Here is a 16,546-nt window from a genome sequence, read left to right on the forward strand (position 1 = left end):
CCGCGCTCCGCAGGCAGCGTCACCGCTGTCCCCTGCGGGACACCCATCGCACCGCCCCGTCCCCGGGGTCACGGCATCCCCCTGCGGGAGAGGCTGTCACAGCCCACAGCGCCCAGCCCGTGCAGCCCGGCCCGTGCAGCCCGCGGAGCCGGGACAGGGCCGGGGACAGGGCCGGGGACAGAGCCGGGGACAGGGCCAGGGACAGGGCATGGGACAGTGACGGGGCTAAAGCCGGGGAACAAAACGGAGGACAGAGCCGGGGACAACCGGGGGTAGGGCCGGGGACAAAGCCGGGGACACAGCTGGGCTGTGCTCACGGCTTCCGTGAGGGGTCGGCAGCGGCAGGTGGCGAGGCGAGACCACCCGGCGCTGCCGCCGAGCGCCCGCAGCGCTCCCGCCGCCCCGGACGGGCTCCCCCGCCCTGCGTTCCCGGCAGGGTCCCACAAGGTACCTCATCATTCCCGCTGGTGTGGGAATGCGCAGGGACAGCACACGGGCCCGCGGCCCCGGCAGCGGCACTTACCGGAGCCCCGCGCACCGTCCTTGCTGTCACCCTTTCGGCCGTGGCACCGAGCAGGCGACGAGACGACCGGGCTCGGCTCCCCCGAGCGGAGGGGCTGCGGCCGCCTCCCCTCCCCGGCTGCCCGTCCCGGGCCGGCGGCACGCGGGGACACCAGCTGTATGGGAATGCCGCAACCAGGTTAATCGCATCCCTCCTTCTCCATCCCTCCCTCCCCGCTGTCCCCCTCCCCTTCCACTTTTCATGGCCCTTGGAGGGGTTTTTGCAAGCTTTCGCCTCTCCTTTGAATCTGCTTCTCTACCTTCCAGCCTTGAAGGCGACAAGAAAAACCCCAAACTTGTGATGGGAACAGTAATCTCATCTGCAAAGAAAAATCCCTGGAATGGGAACTCATTGTAACGCCTTTGGGCAGCGGACCCAACTGCTGGGCTATTTCAATAAAGGAGCGAAGCGCAGCAGAACGCCAGTTGGCTCCTCCAGCACAGTTCTCCTAAATCATGATAGACAGATTGCGTGAAAAACAGGAATTCCAAAGAATTTCCTGCCCTGGGAACAGAAGTTAAGGCTATATTTAACAACATCTGAAGCTGTCAAGAATGCTTTGTGGTTGGATAACAGAGCAGAAAAATGTGAAAAATGCGGGCTACTGCTATACCAAATATGGAAATATTGTTACGTCTGGGGTCTAAATCCCATCTGGAAGTACTTACAGCCAGGAAAAGAAAAGACGCCACAACAGAAGCTAAAACTCTCCTCCCTATCCCCAAATATTAAACTTCAGCGAGGCAATACAATCCAAGGGCGCCCAACTTGAGTGAGGGACACGGAGCCCGGGGATGCACAGGCCGAGGGGGGGCCGTTCGCTCCGCGGTCATCCCGTTCCCGGCCTGGAAGCCGGGCACGTCGGTGCCGCCGGGCATCTCCCGGCTCCCGGGCTCTGCCGCTCAGGGAATCGCTTGGATGCTGGCCGGCACAGCAGGAGCAGCACGGAGCGAAGCCCGGCACGGCCGGGTGACCCTGCGGGCCGCGTCACACGGCGGGCCGGGGAGCTCCCCCGCCGCTGCCCGCGCAGGTGGCCGACCGCGGGGCGCCACCGGCACGGCCCCGGGTGCGAACGGCCTCCCCGGTGACGCCTTCGCGCCCGTCTGTGCGGGGCACGGGGCGCGGAGCCCGCGTAACGGGGAGAGGCCCCGCGCCCCCCGCGCCCCCCGCCGGGCCGGGACCCCCCGCGGCAGCGCCGGCGGCCGCGGTGCCGGGAGACGGGGCGGGGCGGGGCGGCCGCGGCGCGCGCCAGCCGCATTCCTGGGATGCCGCGAGCGCTGGACGCGGCCGCGGCCCGGAACGCGCGACGTCAGCGCCGCGGCGCACGCGGCGGCCCCGCGCCCTATATAAGGCGGTGGCGCCCGCCGCCGCCTCAGACCGCGCCGGCCGCGCTCCCGCTCTGCTCCCTCACGGCTCCCGCTGCACCGGCGCTGGACATGGGCTCCGCGGGCACCCGGCCCGCTCTGGCGGCCGCTCTCCTCTGCCTGGCTCGCCTGGTAAGTGCCGCGGGTCCTGCCGCGGTCCGGGAGAGGGAAGGGAGAGGAGGCGGGTCGGGTGGCTCCGCTCGGCTCCCGGCGCTCACCGGACGCTCCGCTCCGCTCCGCAGGCTCTGGGCTCGCCCTGCCCCGCCGTGTGCCAGTGCCCGGCGGCCGCGCCGCAGTGCGCCCCGGGCGTGGGGCTGGTGCCGGACGGCTGCGGCTGCTGCAAGGTCTGCGCCAAGCAGCTGAACGAGGACTGCAGCCGAACGCAGCCCTGCGACCACACCAAGGGACTGGAGTGCAACTTCGGGGCCAGCCCCGCCGCCCTGAAGGGCATCTGCAGAGGTAAGCGGCGATCCCGCTCCCCCGGGACGGACCCCGCGCCCCGCGGTGTCGGGGTTCGGTAATTTCGAGCCCATGTATGGTTATGCTTTGTTGTCGGTAGCTTGGCAGAAAGGCACATGACTTCAGCAGTCTGGAATGCGATTCAGTATGTCTGGGCTCCGCTAAACGCACATAAGGAAAAGTGATTCCTGACTAAGTTATTGTTCTGGCCCCGCGTCCCCGGGGGGTTGTAGGGAGCTCCGCCGTACATTGAGTTTAACAGACCAGCAAATACCTGTGCTTAAACCAGCGATTCCCGCTGCTCACTCCCTTCTTTCCCTTCCTGTTGATCTCTGCAGCACAGTCCGAGGGAAGACCGTGTGAATATAACTCCAAAATCTACCAGAACGGCGAGAGCTTCCAGCCGAACTGTAAACACCAGTGTACGTGCATAGATGGAGCTGTGGGCTGCATCCCGCTCTGCCCGCAGGAACTCTCCCTTCCCAACCTGGGCTGCTCCAGCCCCAGGCTGGTCAAAGTCCCCGGGCAGTGCTGCGAGGAGTGGGTGTGCGATGAAAGCAAGGATGCGCAGGAGGAGCTGGAAGGCTTTTTCAGCAAAGAGTTTGGTCTGGATGATTCCGAAGGCGAACTCACCAGGAACAATGAGCTGATTGCCATTGTGAAGGGAGGCCTGAAAATGCTACCTGGTGAGTGTGGATTTATCTGGGTGACAGTTAAGAGGAGGGGGCCGGGGGGGTGGCTATATGACTCCTCAGACCCCAAGGGAAAGAAAGAAACGCAGTGAGAGAATATGTTTAGACTAACCCTTCCTTTTCTTTTCCAGTTTTTGGATCTGAGCCACAAAGCCGAACTTTTGAGAATCCCAAATGCATTGTGCAAACAACCTCTTGGTCCCAGTGCTCAAAAACGTGTGGAACTGGCATCTCCACAAGGGTGACAAACGACAATCCTGACTGCAAGCTCATCAAAGAGACCAGGATATGTGAAGTGAGGCCATGTGGCCAGCCCAGCTATGCTTCCCTAAAGGTAAATATAGATTTTTCTGGTGTTCCTCTTCTCTCTAAGCTGCTTCAGGTAGGGGGTAAAGGCTGGAAAAGAATCTCCTGCTAATAATGTCATTGCCGTTCCTTTACAGAAGGGAAAGAAATGTACCAAGACAAGGAAGTCCCCCTCCCCGGTGAAGTTTACTTATGCTGGATGTTCCAGTGTGAAGAAGTACCGCCCCAAGTACTGTGGCTCCTGCGTGGACGGCAGGTGCTGCACGCCCCAGCAGACCAGGACTGTCAAGGTCAGGTTCCGCTGCGATGACGGGGAAACCTTCACCAAGAGTGTCATGATGATCCAGTCCTGCCGCTGCAACTACAACTGTCCGCATGCAAATGAAGCCTACCCCTACTACAGACTAGTCAACGACATTCATAAATTTAGGGACTAAGTTGTTTTGGGGGTGGGATGCAAAACAGAGTTTTGAAGTACCCAGCCATGGAGAAAGGACTTTTGATGGAAGTGGTGCCTTGCCCATTTGAGGGCAACATCAAGATGTTACAAGAGTGCACTGTGCAACTGGACACTAATGCAACAGAGATTTAAGCATACTTAAAGCTTCATAATACTGGAGCAACTTTACTGCTTCTTTTTGGAGCACCTTATCTAATTACATACTGTTTTCTGTTTGTAAGTGATCAGATTAATGTTTTGTTCCGGTTATGAAAACTTTTCTATCCTGTTCAATTTAACACTATGCTTCTCCCCCTCCCTTCCATCTTCTCCCACCCTTTCCCAACTAAGTTGGAAGTTACATTCCTTCCTGAGGTGGGCACTTGTGGGGTGTTCACAGTGGCAGCTATTATGTACCAACTGTAGTTTAATGGCAAACAGAAATCAGTTGTTTTAAAGCTGAGTATTTTATTTATCAAACTGTAGCTTTTTGTTCGTTTGTTTCCTCTGAGTTTTTTTTTTACCCCTTCCAGCCCCTGTAATACTGGAATAAGTTGTAAATGATTTTAATTTTATATTCAATGAATTAAAAGAATTTATTTATGGAATTAATCATTTAATAAAGAAATATTTACCTAACTCTTAGTAGAGCATTCTGATAGGCAACAGGCTTAAATACAGCACATGCAAGAGGTTTCTGTGAAAACTTTAAATTCTGAAAAGTTTGGATTCTCTGAAAGTTAAAGCAAGTTCTACTGCAGATGCAGAAATGGATTAAATAACCAAGTCTAATTCTTTGGATAAATGATGTTTTGAAGGGGTGTCTGCAGTCTACAATTCCATGCTCTAGAAAGTATACATAGAAAGAGCTTCTTGGCACTGAATGCAAATCTTTGATAGACTGAAATGTTAATTAGACTGTCAGATTATTCAAACCGTCCTGGCATTTGCAACATAAGGTACTTCATTAGAATGCAGTGCATGCACAGTGATGTTGAACATTGGGGTGAAAATGGTCATCAGGTCTCACGTTTTTTGGTGGCTGCTTTTTGCAAATTAATACATTTCTACGGCAGAGGAATGCTTCCTACAGGCTGCAGGAGGTAGTCTGCTTTCACTAAATTCAAATTAAATGAGCTTGAAGCAATGACTTTTGTTAATCCTAATAACCCAGTGATGAAAAGTAAACATACTGTTAACAAGAGAAGAATGTGAGGAATTTCAAGTACTTGTCCCATAGAGTAGAAAGCAAGGGAGCTACTCTTTTCCTCACTTCCCCTTCCCACTTTTTAAATATGCAATTACACTTCATGATGTGGGACACAGATGACATTTGGCTAAGCAGGGGAGCTCGCTGGCATGCAGTAAAAAATGACATTTAAAGCAATGAACTAGAGCAGGATCTGAGAAAGCCTCCAACATTGTAGACTTCTGATTAGCCTAAAGCTATGCTACAGATACAAGTGGCAGGAAACCTGCAATAGCGTATTATTTGCTCTCCTTGTGTGGGTATTTCTCTGTCAAAATATTCTCCCACAATCTTTAGTAAAAAAGATACTGCTCATAAAAAACTGGTTTTGAGGTTTAGAATTGTGAAGGAGTGTCATCCAGCATCATTAGTTACAAGCAGAATTGCTTAAGGATCAATTTTTTATTAATTAGACATAAATATCTCAATAAAATAAATAGCCAAATATCTCACAAGCTTATCTCTGACAACTAATGCTTTGTCAGAGAAATTATAGCCTTCCGTCTTTTCTGCTCAGTCAAGTTTTCTCCCTGAAGGCATACAAAAGTTGAGTTCTGGAATTCACCACCTGGCCACCAGTCTCAGCTGTACCTAAACTTGTCTGTACAGTATTTGTTGACAGCAGAAGGGTAAAATGCAAGGAAGCACTTTTGTTTGGCTTCCATGTAGATCTAGCACCGAACACTTCACTACATCAGCTGCTTGCTAAGAAACCATCAGGTTTACACATGGGGTTATTGTGGGGAGAGGAAGAGGATACCCACTGCTCCTGACACTCAGCAGCTGCAGGCACATTCCTCGCCATCACCACTGTCACCCACACTTGAATGACATCCATCTTACACTAACGTAAGTAACAGCTCCCCAAAAATCACATGTACATGTTAACTGCACTGCACACAGAGATCGCAGCTGTAACACGTCACTGCTGACTCCTGCCTAAGTGTGGCTCTGGCCAGGGCCCGGGGTTTACAACCTATGCTTTGGTTTCTCCATGTTAAGGGTGCTTCTGTATCCTGCTCACTAGAAAAATGCACTGTCCGGAGAAGAAAGGCTGCAGAGGCAGGTCAGATAAACATAAGAGTAAAATATACTGCGTGAGGTTATCCTGATATAAAAAGAGTAAAATGAATCCCACTAAAAAACCCTGCAAGTCTTCCAAAGTGGGGCTGTCACACCAACGGGTGATCGTCCATATAGTCCTGTCTTGTACTTTGCATATCACAATTACATGGCAAAACTACTTTTACAACACTATAAAAGGAATCACTGTTGTTTTTTGTGCGTCATCTTTGCATCCTCTGTTGTTCCAGCAGAATAAAAAAAGCCCCCAAAACCCTAAGTAGTAGTTATGGGTATTTAAAGGATTATAAACTCGAGCTCCATGAAGTGAAGCAGCAGGGCTTACAGGTAAAGTAATGAGCATAACTATAATCGTATTTCTTGTCAAAAACTAAAATATTAATATCTGCTTCCAGAGGAATACTAGGAAATGAGGAGTTAGGAACAGCAGCCCTGCTCCAGTCACTCTGCCTGTCCCCTCTGCTGTCTGCCCGGTCCTTCGGCCGCTCCCTTCCCAGCCGCCGGCACTGTCACACCGCACCGGGACGGGGCACTCGGCCGAATCCGGTGCTGCCGCCACAAGGAGCGTTTCTCACACTACAGGTTTAGGATCGAAGGAATGCATGGCCTTGTATTGCACCTGCGTATTTACAGGGGCTTGATGGTGGTAAGCACTACAATACCAAGGTTACACTTAAAGTCTTCCCTACTATTGAAGGCAACACAGCGAAGACAAAGTTTCAGCTTCCATAAGTGCTCCATGACAGGAAACAAAACAAAAGCAGGAACACACAGGCAGACTTCCATGACTACACTAAGTCCTTGAGGGATGCTGCCAGCTCGCTGTCCTGAAGCAGCAGCAGGTGGAGGAAAAGCTGATTTCGTACTGACAGTGGGACAACTGAGCTACTACTGAACCCTCATGGGGCCATGAGAATCTCTTTACGTACACATCAATTAGTGCAGAGCCCCTGGCAGATCAGTCCCCTGGGCTGCCTGACTCTCCAGCTGACACTATCTGGGAACAGGCCCATGTCCCTGCTACTCGAGTGCAGCCACTGGGCTATGCAGGAACAGGCAGTGACCCTCAGATCAGTGCGACTGCTGCAGGAGGATTTCCTGTCCACTGAACCCGCATGAATCCCTCACACGTCTTGAGGACTGAAACCAAAGTTTGCAGTGGGTAGTCATTCATGGCTGGAAGTCAAACCTACCTACCTACCTACACAGAAGCAGTTAAATGTGTCACACCAGAGGCTTTCTCTTGCTAGATGCTTGCCCTTCTGAGCTGATCCTGCAGAAATGCATGTGCACAATTTAGCTCACTTGTTTAATCAGTGAAAATATTTTGAATTCAGGGCTCCAAGTGCTCAGCACACAGCAAAGGAAGGCTGTATAGTTTTACCAGCTGCTCTGCCTCAAGCCAGTTTCTTTCATGTAGACATGTCCCCATTTTCACCTTCACAGTTTCCCCCTGCATATTACATAGCCACAAATAAAACAGCACATAGAAACAGGGAGGTGTCACAGTGAAAGCAGTAACAAAAACCAGCTTTGGAGGCACCCAGAAACGCACTCTAGTGCATAGACAATTTAACTGCATTTGACTGCAGTGAGACTTGGTGTCTAAAAAATATAAATCCTGAAAAAAAAAAAAGAAAAAAAAGGAAAAAAAAAAAAAAAAAGACTCCAACAGAATGACACAGTAAGCATCTGTCTATCATACTGACCAAACACTAAGAAACTGTATAGATGGTATCCACTATGCTATGATTCTCCACATAAAACTACACAGCTATGACTTCTTTGTACACAATTTATATTGGAGAAGATCCTGAAAGACCTCAAGGCAGTATTTACATAAGCAACTTCATCTGTGCTGAAGTACAACCACTTACGGGATGGAATGTAACAACCATCCAGGAGGAAAACATTACACATTTAAAAAAAAGTTTTTATTTTCTTGTCAGAAGAAATTCAAAGGTGGGGTAAACACATTTGCCCAGATGGGAATCCAGCTGGGACATACACATTAACTACTACAACGCAGTTTCAGTCAGAGTGAAGGGACTCCATTTCTGAGTGAAACAATCAGCAGCAGCCCAGCAGTGTTTTGAGACCATTGAAGACATTGGTATCAAAAGAAGCCCAGTATTCCAGCCAAGTCATCAGTTTCTTTGAAACTACTCATTTCCTTCAGCACCTCACACCAACCAGGTTTGAGATCAACTCCTACTTACTCTACTAACTTGACAAAATAAGACATCAAGATGTCATGGCTGTAAAACCAGCAGTCTATTAGGAACTTGAAACAGGAAAATGCATTTTTCTCTACAGAGGGCATGTATTTGTACTGTAGTGGAACAATGCTGCTAAAATCAATATGGATGCCCAAGCACAGCTGAAAGTAGAGGTTGGGAAAAAAGGTCAACAAAGAGGTACCACTGAGAATTTAGATTACAGAATCACAGAAATGCCAAGCTGGAAGATACAACAGGATCATCAAGTCCAACTCTGGGCCCTGTGCAGGAAAACCCAAGAGTCACACAATGTGCCACAGAGCATTGTCCAAACACATCTTGAACTCTGTCAAGCTGGTGCTGTGACCACTGCTCTGGGGAGCTGCTCCAGTGCCCAGCCACCCTCTGGGTGAAGTCTTCTCCTGATATCCAACCTAAACCTCCCCTGGCTCAGCTTTAGGCCACCCCCTCGGGTCCTGTCCCTGAGCAGAGATCAGTGCCTGCCGCTCCCCTTCCCCCCAGGAGGAAGTTGTGACTGCAGTGAGGTCTGTCCTCAGTCTCCTCCAGGCTGAGCAGACCCAGTGACCTCAGCTGCTCCTCACACAGCTTCCCCACAAGGCCCTTCACCACCTTTGTTGCCTTCCTTTGGACACTCTCTAATAGTTTAATGTCTTTCTTGCACTGTGGGACCCAAACCTGCCCCCAGCACTGGAGGTGAGGCTGCCCCAGTGCAGAGCAGAGGGGACAATCCCCTCCCCTGCCCGACTGGCCATGCTGGGCCTGATGTCCCCAGGACACAGTTGCCCCTGCTGCCTGTATGAAAGCGATGGGGTCTTCTTGGCAAGTTTTTAATGCCACCTCTCCATTCTTTTTTGTTAGTATCTACATATCATCTACTGACTTAATGTTTACCCCACTTTAGCACAGCTCTACTCCCTATTGGCACTCTTGGGCAAAACAGACAAGTTCTGGAGCTACAACACAGACCTAGAAGAGAACCTGGAAGCAAGGAATGGAAAGGCAAAAGCAGCTTTCACAGTAGTTTCTTCCTTCTCCTTGAGACAGAACAGAGATGATGGGAAGAAAGTGGCAATGCAGTTTTAAAAACACTTTTGCTTTTCCACCAGCTGAAATGATGCAGGAACCAGCCAGCTCACAGTGTAGTCATGTATTCTCTAAAAAAAGACTCCCTCTCCCTTCTCATTTCTATTATTCCTTCTCTGGCAGATTATTTTAACCTCATTCTGATTTGTCATGCAACCACATGAACAGCTGTACTAATGCAGCTGATGCAAAGAGAAGCCTCGTGCAAATGGATTAGATAAATACAAGGTCTACTGTGACAGCCAAATAAAAAGGAATCAAATCCACCATTTCTATCATGAGTTCACAAAGACTTCCCCTTACCCCAAAGGTAGGCAGAGCTCTAGTGGCTTTCCATAGTTTATCACCCTATTGATTTTTCCTGCCAAAAAGCCTACTAGAGTAAGATACCCTAAATATGCTTTTTTGCAGGAAAAGTTAGCGGTGAAATCAGGCCAGGCCAGGGGAACTTTGCTTCCAAAGCAACAACAAAAAAGCTATAATGCACAGGACCAGTGACGGAAAGAAGCTCTCACAACAAAAGCATCACTTAGAGCAAAGTCACTGTACTATGGGTCTCTGAGAGCTGCTGGGGCACAGTGAGAACACATCTCTGTTACCAAATCACAGACAGACAGCAGAACAACTATCCCTCTTTTTACCTGGTTTTACACATAGTCTGTAACTTCCTTTTCAGTTTCAGTATTTCTTTTAAGTTATTTTTGCTACCATTTCTTGTCTTGCATACATGTGACTTCTTTCTATTTCACCACAGATTTCCAGCAAATAAAACCATATGCACTACCATAGCAACATTTTAATACAAACACAGTGTAATCTTTGTTCACTGAAGTACACAGTTCATTTCTTTTTCTCTTATTAACAGAACCTGCATCTGCATACAGTTTAACTGAATGTCATAGCAACAACATAAACACCAATTCAAGATATTTTTTCCTTTGGAGGGCAGAAGAATAAATGTTTTCAGGAAAAGAGTGTGGGACTTCAAGCAGAATGAAATGTTTGTGACTAAACAGGGCCTGAAGTTACATCATCACAGCTGTATATTTACACTTGGAAAGCCTGCCCTTGCACGGTGCTATGCATTCTCAGCTCCTACAGATGTCAACAGAGAATAGCCATATCTGGCGGGGCAAGAACTGAATCCCAGCTATGCTGATACACAACACGTAGCTGGGACTTGCTATCAGCACTCCCATGAACTTAGAAATCCATGTACTGCTTCAGACTAGAGTCCACGTTCTGCACCGAGTTTTCCTCTAATGCAGAGTAAAGCTGCACTGGTGACTGGAGTAACAAAAACTGGTCTGGCATGCCTCTAAGGACCAGTGCCAGCCACACATTCTGTGGCATGACCCTCTTTTCCTCTAAGGATCAACAATTCCTAATGCCAAGATAAATGCAGCAAAACTTAGAATTCGAATGTGTTCATTGAAAACTGAGCTGTTACACTGACAGGGGGTACAACGCTGTTTACCCATGACAACTCAATTATGCCTCATACCCCCAGGAAGTTATACAAAAAAGGAAAAGAACTGAGTTCTCTCCCATGGCTGACTCAGTCCTACCTCCTAGCTATTGCTGTGTGCTTAGCTATGCTCTATTTTTGTCCTTTAAGGTTTGTGAAAGGGATGACATCATTAAGCTTTTAATTTTTTTAAGCAGTGTGTTCATTCAAGACAAGAGCCTTTACTCTTTTTAAGTTGATAGTCCTTCAGCTCAAGCACGCTGAAAAGTCTAAACATTAAAAGAAATGCTGTAACAACACTACACAGAAATAGCTTGTTCCTTCTGTGACTAACAGTTTATAGAGGAAAATAAATGGGTAAGCATAGTAGGCATAAAATCAAGCACTCAATGCAAGCTGGTGTTGAATGACGAAGATTAAAACAACATCACACAGTTCTCATTCACAGACATGATCTGTTCTGAATCAAGGCACAGTCCTGTAGGGATCTGTGTGTAATCTGACTACAATAGTATGTTTTCAAAATGGACAGAACTGAAGCCTTCTAGGCAGCCTCAGCTCCATGTCTTAGATTTCTGATTCTTGACCAGAAATTTTAAAAACACAGAAGATGCCTTTTCTCTCTTCAGTTTACTACAAGTGCCTGGTCCAGGTTAAGTCACTCAGAAAGAAATTATGAACTTTCCTTAACTGCCTATGAAAGTGTAAAAAAAAAATCTGTCTAGCACAACAGTGCATAAACTTGGATTAAATCAGTAACCTCATTAATATGAAGAATTACCACTAATATGAAGAATCTGATTTCTTATTAAAGAGAAAATTTTAAAGAGCTTAGGAAAACTGAGTAAAATATTTGAATTGTATTTTGGTTTGTATTTGATCAATCACCTCTGTTCAAACTAGTGTAACTGTAAAAATAGGTAAGTAGTAACCTAGGAATGAATAGCAAATGCTACCTTCTGCTCTCAGTTTGACTGAACTCTGGGAGAATATTCCTAGCTTTGTCTGAGAAATTTCAGTTCTAGTAACCACCACAAGAATGCTCTTTAATATTTTTTAAATCCTTCTTTAAGGTAAACTAAAAGGATAGTTTAAACAGCATCTTCATTTAAAAAGAAATTACGTTGTGTTTGACTCACAAGGAAGCTTAAAGTAGATTTATGTAAGAAAAAAACCCCACAGGCAAACCCTTTCGTACAATTAATGAAAACCCCCAAGAGCACAGGAAAGTAATGCAAATCACTGATCTGTGCTCCTCAGCCAAAGACTAATCACACACACGTGCAGATCAACACTACTGTCTGCAGCATTCTCATTTTTGCTGTGCTCTGAATCCAACAGAAATGCCATGCTTTTACTCCAGATGAAACATTTTCTTGCAAATGAACTGTGGCACTTTTGCTATTCAGCTCTTTTATTGGTATTACTGAGTTCAAGACTGGTCTAAAGTAATTTGTAGCTACCAAGTCAGTGTGCAGCAATCACTGATTAGGAAAAGCTTACTTGCTTTCACTGAACTGAAAAAATATGAAAGCAGCACTTATAGCTAAGAATCCTAGTCCTTTAAAAAGGGTTAAAAAAACAAATGTTGAAACAAGAGGTGGGCAGAGGACCAACAATGACTAAGAAAGAAAATAGAGCACAGGTGGCTACTGCCAGGCAAGAAGAAAAACTTTCCTGTTTCACCAGAGGTTGCAAAACACACAAGAGAAAGGACACATGATACCACTGGGAGAAAAAAGTAGTATGTGACTACAAAGGTCTGACTCTGGCCAAACTTCAGTAGTGAGCTGTCATGGCAAACAACTTTTTAACTCCTATTTCTTTACAAGGATAAAAAAAAAAAACCTTCTAAAACTTTGAACATCTCAAAAATCCCCCCCATGCAGCATGACTGGTGAGGACCCAGCTGCCTGCTGCCCTGAATCTCAGAGTCCTGAAGCCTAAACCCTCTCCTGTACTGCTCCTACAGCCTCCTGCTGCCTCCCTAAGTTCCTTCATCGCCTTCTGTAGCGTTTCTACCTACAAAATCAGCAGTGGCAGAACAACACTTAGGACTGAAATACCACCTTCATGGCAATTTAGCACACACCACAAGCCACCAACACACGGAGATGCTTGTCTCAAGCAGGAGACAGAGGCTGGGAACTCAGGCAGCAGCAACCCCAGAGAGCTGTTATAGTGATTATGCCCTGAAGACTTTACAAATGCTGGCTTGGGCAGAGGCTGATTCCTGAGAATGCCCTGGGTGCAGTGGGGAGAGGGGCTCAACTGGCTTGCACTGCTTGTGGCATTGCTGTTCTCATCCTCCAACAGACCCCATAGGGGACTTGGACACAGGATCAGTGGTCTGTGATCCAGGAATCTTTCCAGAAGTTAACAACTGTCAGCGGATAACACAGTGCAGGAATTTTTTTCCTTTACTATTTATTTGTTTTTAAGTAAGTAAATTTAGCTGTTATGCAAGTAAGTATTTACAATACCTAGCTTCTAGTAGGTACTAGGAATATGAGATGCATAAGACAAGCACTCTTTAGAAGTCCAGTGTTATTTGCATTACTGCCGGTCTATGCATCCATTACTATAGTTTTAAAAACTTATGCTCATTTAGAAAATCTGGAGAGAAGACTAAATACATTGCAACACACCACCCCTGAAAACAGTCTGACCTGTTCATTAACACATGAAACAAGGGGCAACCTAGTAAGGAACAAAAAAAAAAGTATTGCATCAAGCACCCAAAATGTCATCAGAGAAGACCAAAAGTAACGTAAGACCATATTCAGCAGCTCAGTGTTACACAGAAATACTGTAAAAGGAAACTGATCTAATGAAATACCTGTATTTTTTTCCAATAAATTTAAGCATTAGGACTCACATCCACATATAAATACATGGTCAGATATTTAACCAAAAAAACCCCACCAAAACACAAACCACAAACCACCCACTGAGCTGGTTAGGGGAAAAGGAAAAACAATGGTGCAATTAAAAACTGCAATTAAATGAGATTTTTTTTTTTCCTGGAACCACAATTCCCCATCTTTTTATTTACATCCCTAAATATGCATTATTAAATCTAAAAATAGTCATGCACTTTGAGAGTGCTACCTTTAGTAAAGGAAGTTAAGCCAAACCTCTAGGAACTTAGTTGTATTAAAAAATTTAATTGAATAATTTAAAAAATAAAAGCTCATTCCATCCTCTTCTCTCAAAGAACTGTCATGAACTGTCCCGAATCTCCCCTTCTTCCACAGATGAAAGGGATGAGCTTTCATTGTCTGAGTTCTCTGCAGGTTCACTGCCATCTGAGGACACAGAAAACAAAAACCAAACAAGCAATTAGTTTCAGCAATGTTGTTTGCTCATCAAACAGAAGCAGTTTCGTATCTTCTTTTTATCACTCTTTTCTTTAGGACAGCTGTTTCAGAAGACATAACCAGTTTTATGACCCAGGATAAAGCCTGGATAGGACCTTATTGTTGAAAGAAAGCAGGACAATGTTGAGAATTCCTTTTACCTTTTAAATCTTTGTCTTTCAGTCAAGTAGGAAAGCAGAGTATTTATCCCCCAAAAAACTCTAGACCTACTAAGAATTCAAAATTTTTTTGGCTTGTTTTAAATGTTGTTTTCTGGGATGTCACAGACATGTATCACAACTGTAATAAATTATAAGTAATTTACACTTTTCTTAACATTTCAGTTAAGATGTGGAACTACAGAGAAACTGAAAATGGAAAATTAAAATGGTGTAGCTTTGTGCTTCTTCCACATGTTCTAGCATCCCAAAGATAGTGACAAGGTATGTAAGTCCATAAGCTAAGGCTGGTGAAGTTCAACGTGCACAATAATTTGTGCTTTAGGGCACAGCTATTGTGCTCTGCTGAGATCATATAGTAAAACTCTCATGTCCAAAACTGGCCTTCAGCCTCACACCCCACAGATCCTTCTTTAACAAAGCACTGACCCTGGTCACCTTGTGCTGATGTCATCAAATGCCACTTGGTTGGTGACACTCAAGGAGCACAAAAATAAACTACAGAAAAGCAGGCCCATGATTCATACTCTGCTCTCACTGCTATTTTCAGTATTTTATCTATGAATTTAATTAAAGATGTTTTTGAGCCTTTAATATCAGAAGTCTCATTAAGGGAATGTTACCAAAAGGGAGCTGATGAAGTATAGCCACTGTCTGGTCAAGATAAGTTCTACAGCTGGCAAACATGGATAATACACAGGACAATGTGCACCTGTACAGTTTCCAAGGAATTTGTTCAAGAAAATAGAAGCATTTCACCCAGAAACATCAGAGGTCACATTTTGTCTATATTAAATCCAGTGTATAATCAATTAACATTTATATGCCAGATATGTACTGAGTAATGCACAAAGTAAGGCCTGTGAAAGCTTCTATAATCCCCTGCTATCTTCAGCCATGACTGGCCTTGTACACTGAGATCAGAGCACCTGTAGTTTTTGCTGTTAAGCAAGTCAAGCATCAAAACATCACATAAAAGAATGTGGCAATCTTCCGACTCACAGTCGCTCAACAGACAGATTTTACTTTTGTCTGTTACAGTAAAATTTAACAGGAATTATAGATTGTCTTAATTCAAAAAGAGCATATTTGTATGGTGCTGATAGCATTGCTTATAAATTAAGATTGCCCAATCCTTCTCACCACAAAACAGTCTGCAGTTTACTTATAATGTAAAATTTAAACTCTGAGTTTAAGTTTTTCAGTGGCAGTTTCCTTCCTCAATCTTTATTTTCCTTATATAGTTGAAAGTTTCAGCCAAAATAATTCAGCCATTTCTGAAAAGAAAAATAGGAGAAATAGGCTTTATACTCATTAAACCCTAGCAGTCTCTCTTTGAAGGTGTCCAGTCCTAGCTATCCCCCAGTCCTTGGGGGTTACTCCTTGAATCTCATCAGGGAGAATGATGATCTTCTCCCAGTGTGTGCCTGTTGCTGTGGCTATGGAAACTTGACTCTGTTCTTCCTGGGGAAGGGGCTAGATCTGAGATTGCTCAGGAAGGAAATGGTATTTTAGCAATTAAATCCCTGCAAGACTTTGCTTCTTGTTCCAGCCTGGGTCCCTTGCAAAGAGGGTCAGCAGGGTTATGGCCGCCGGAGCCCCCGTGCTCAGCAGACACCCTGCCACACGTGTCCACTCACCAGTGTGGCAGCTGTTTGCCTGGAATGCAAAGGGAGGTCAGCCACCAGGCTCCAGCAGGACAAGTGTCCCTCTTGGGCATGCCAGGAGGCAGAGAGGAAAGGCAGCACTGGTGGCAACAGGATCAGCAGGATGGATGGCTTGGGAGGAGTGGGTAACTGATAAAGAAAGCCATACATGGCAGAGAAACTCAACTGCAACAAACACAGAAGATGCTGGAGCAGAAAGGTCACTTCTTGGGAGATGGGAAGGGGCTAAAATACTTCTCTTACAACAGACTTCCCCCTGGACAGTCTGGAGGTTAACATAAGAATTGCACTCTTAGCAATTATCTGTGAATCCAATTGCTAAAGCAAACTGAAAACTGGTTTTTTCCTCCTATATTTTGTAAAGATGACAAACAAAAGAAAAGTGCAATGATCATG

General features: G+C 46.2%; 2 protein-coding genes across 2 annotated transcripts in view; one reads left to right on the plus strand and one right to left on the minus strand.

Annotated features, from left to right (window-relative positions):
* The first annotated feature begins 1,480 nt into the window (after nt 1–1,480).
* On the plus strand, nt 1,481–4,461 carry CCN1 (cellular communication network factor 1). The gene is given in 6 exon segments (XM_066325155.1): nt 1,481–1,768; nt 1,771–2,058; nt 2,169–2,385; nt 2,724–3,071; nt 3,209–3,411; nt 3,521–4,461. Coding segments are annotated over 6 exon segments (1,644 nt in total). The 3' UTR covers nt 3,821–4,461.
* Nucleotides 4,462–13,865: 9,404 nt separating this feature from the next.
* ZNHIT6 (zinc finger HIT-type containing 6) overlaps nt 13,866–16,546 on the minus strand; it is a 31,300-nt gene continuing 28,619 nt past the window's right edge. The window contains exon 10 of the mRNA XM_066325157.1: nt 13,866–14,253. Within this exon, the coding sequence (XP_066181254.1) occupies nt 14,168–14,253 (86 nt within the window). The 3' untranslated portion in view covers nt 13,866–14,167. The remainder of the gene's footprint in view (nt 14,254–16,546) is intronic.

The sequence above is a fragment of the Sylvia atricapilla genome, chromosome 9 (assembly GCF_009819655.1).
Source record: "Sylvia atricapilla isolate bSylAtr1 chromosome 9, bSylAtr1.pri, whole genome shotgun sequence".
Lineage (NCBI taxonomy): Eukaryota > Metazoa > Chordata > Aves > Passeriformes > Sylviidae > Sylvia > Sylvia atricapilla.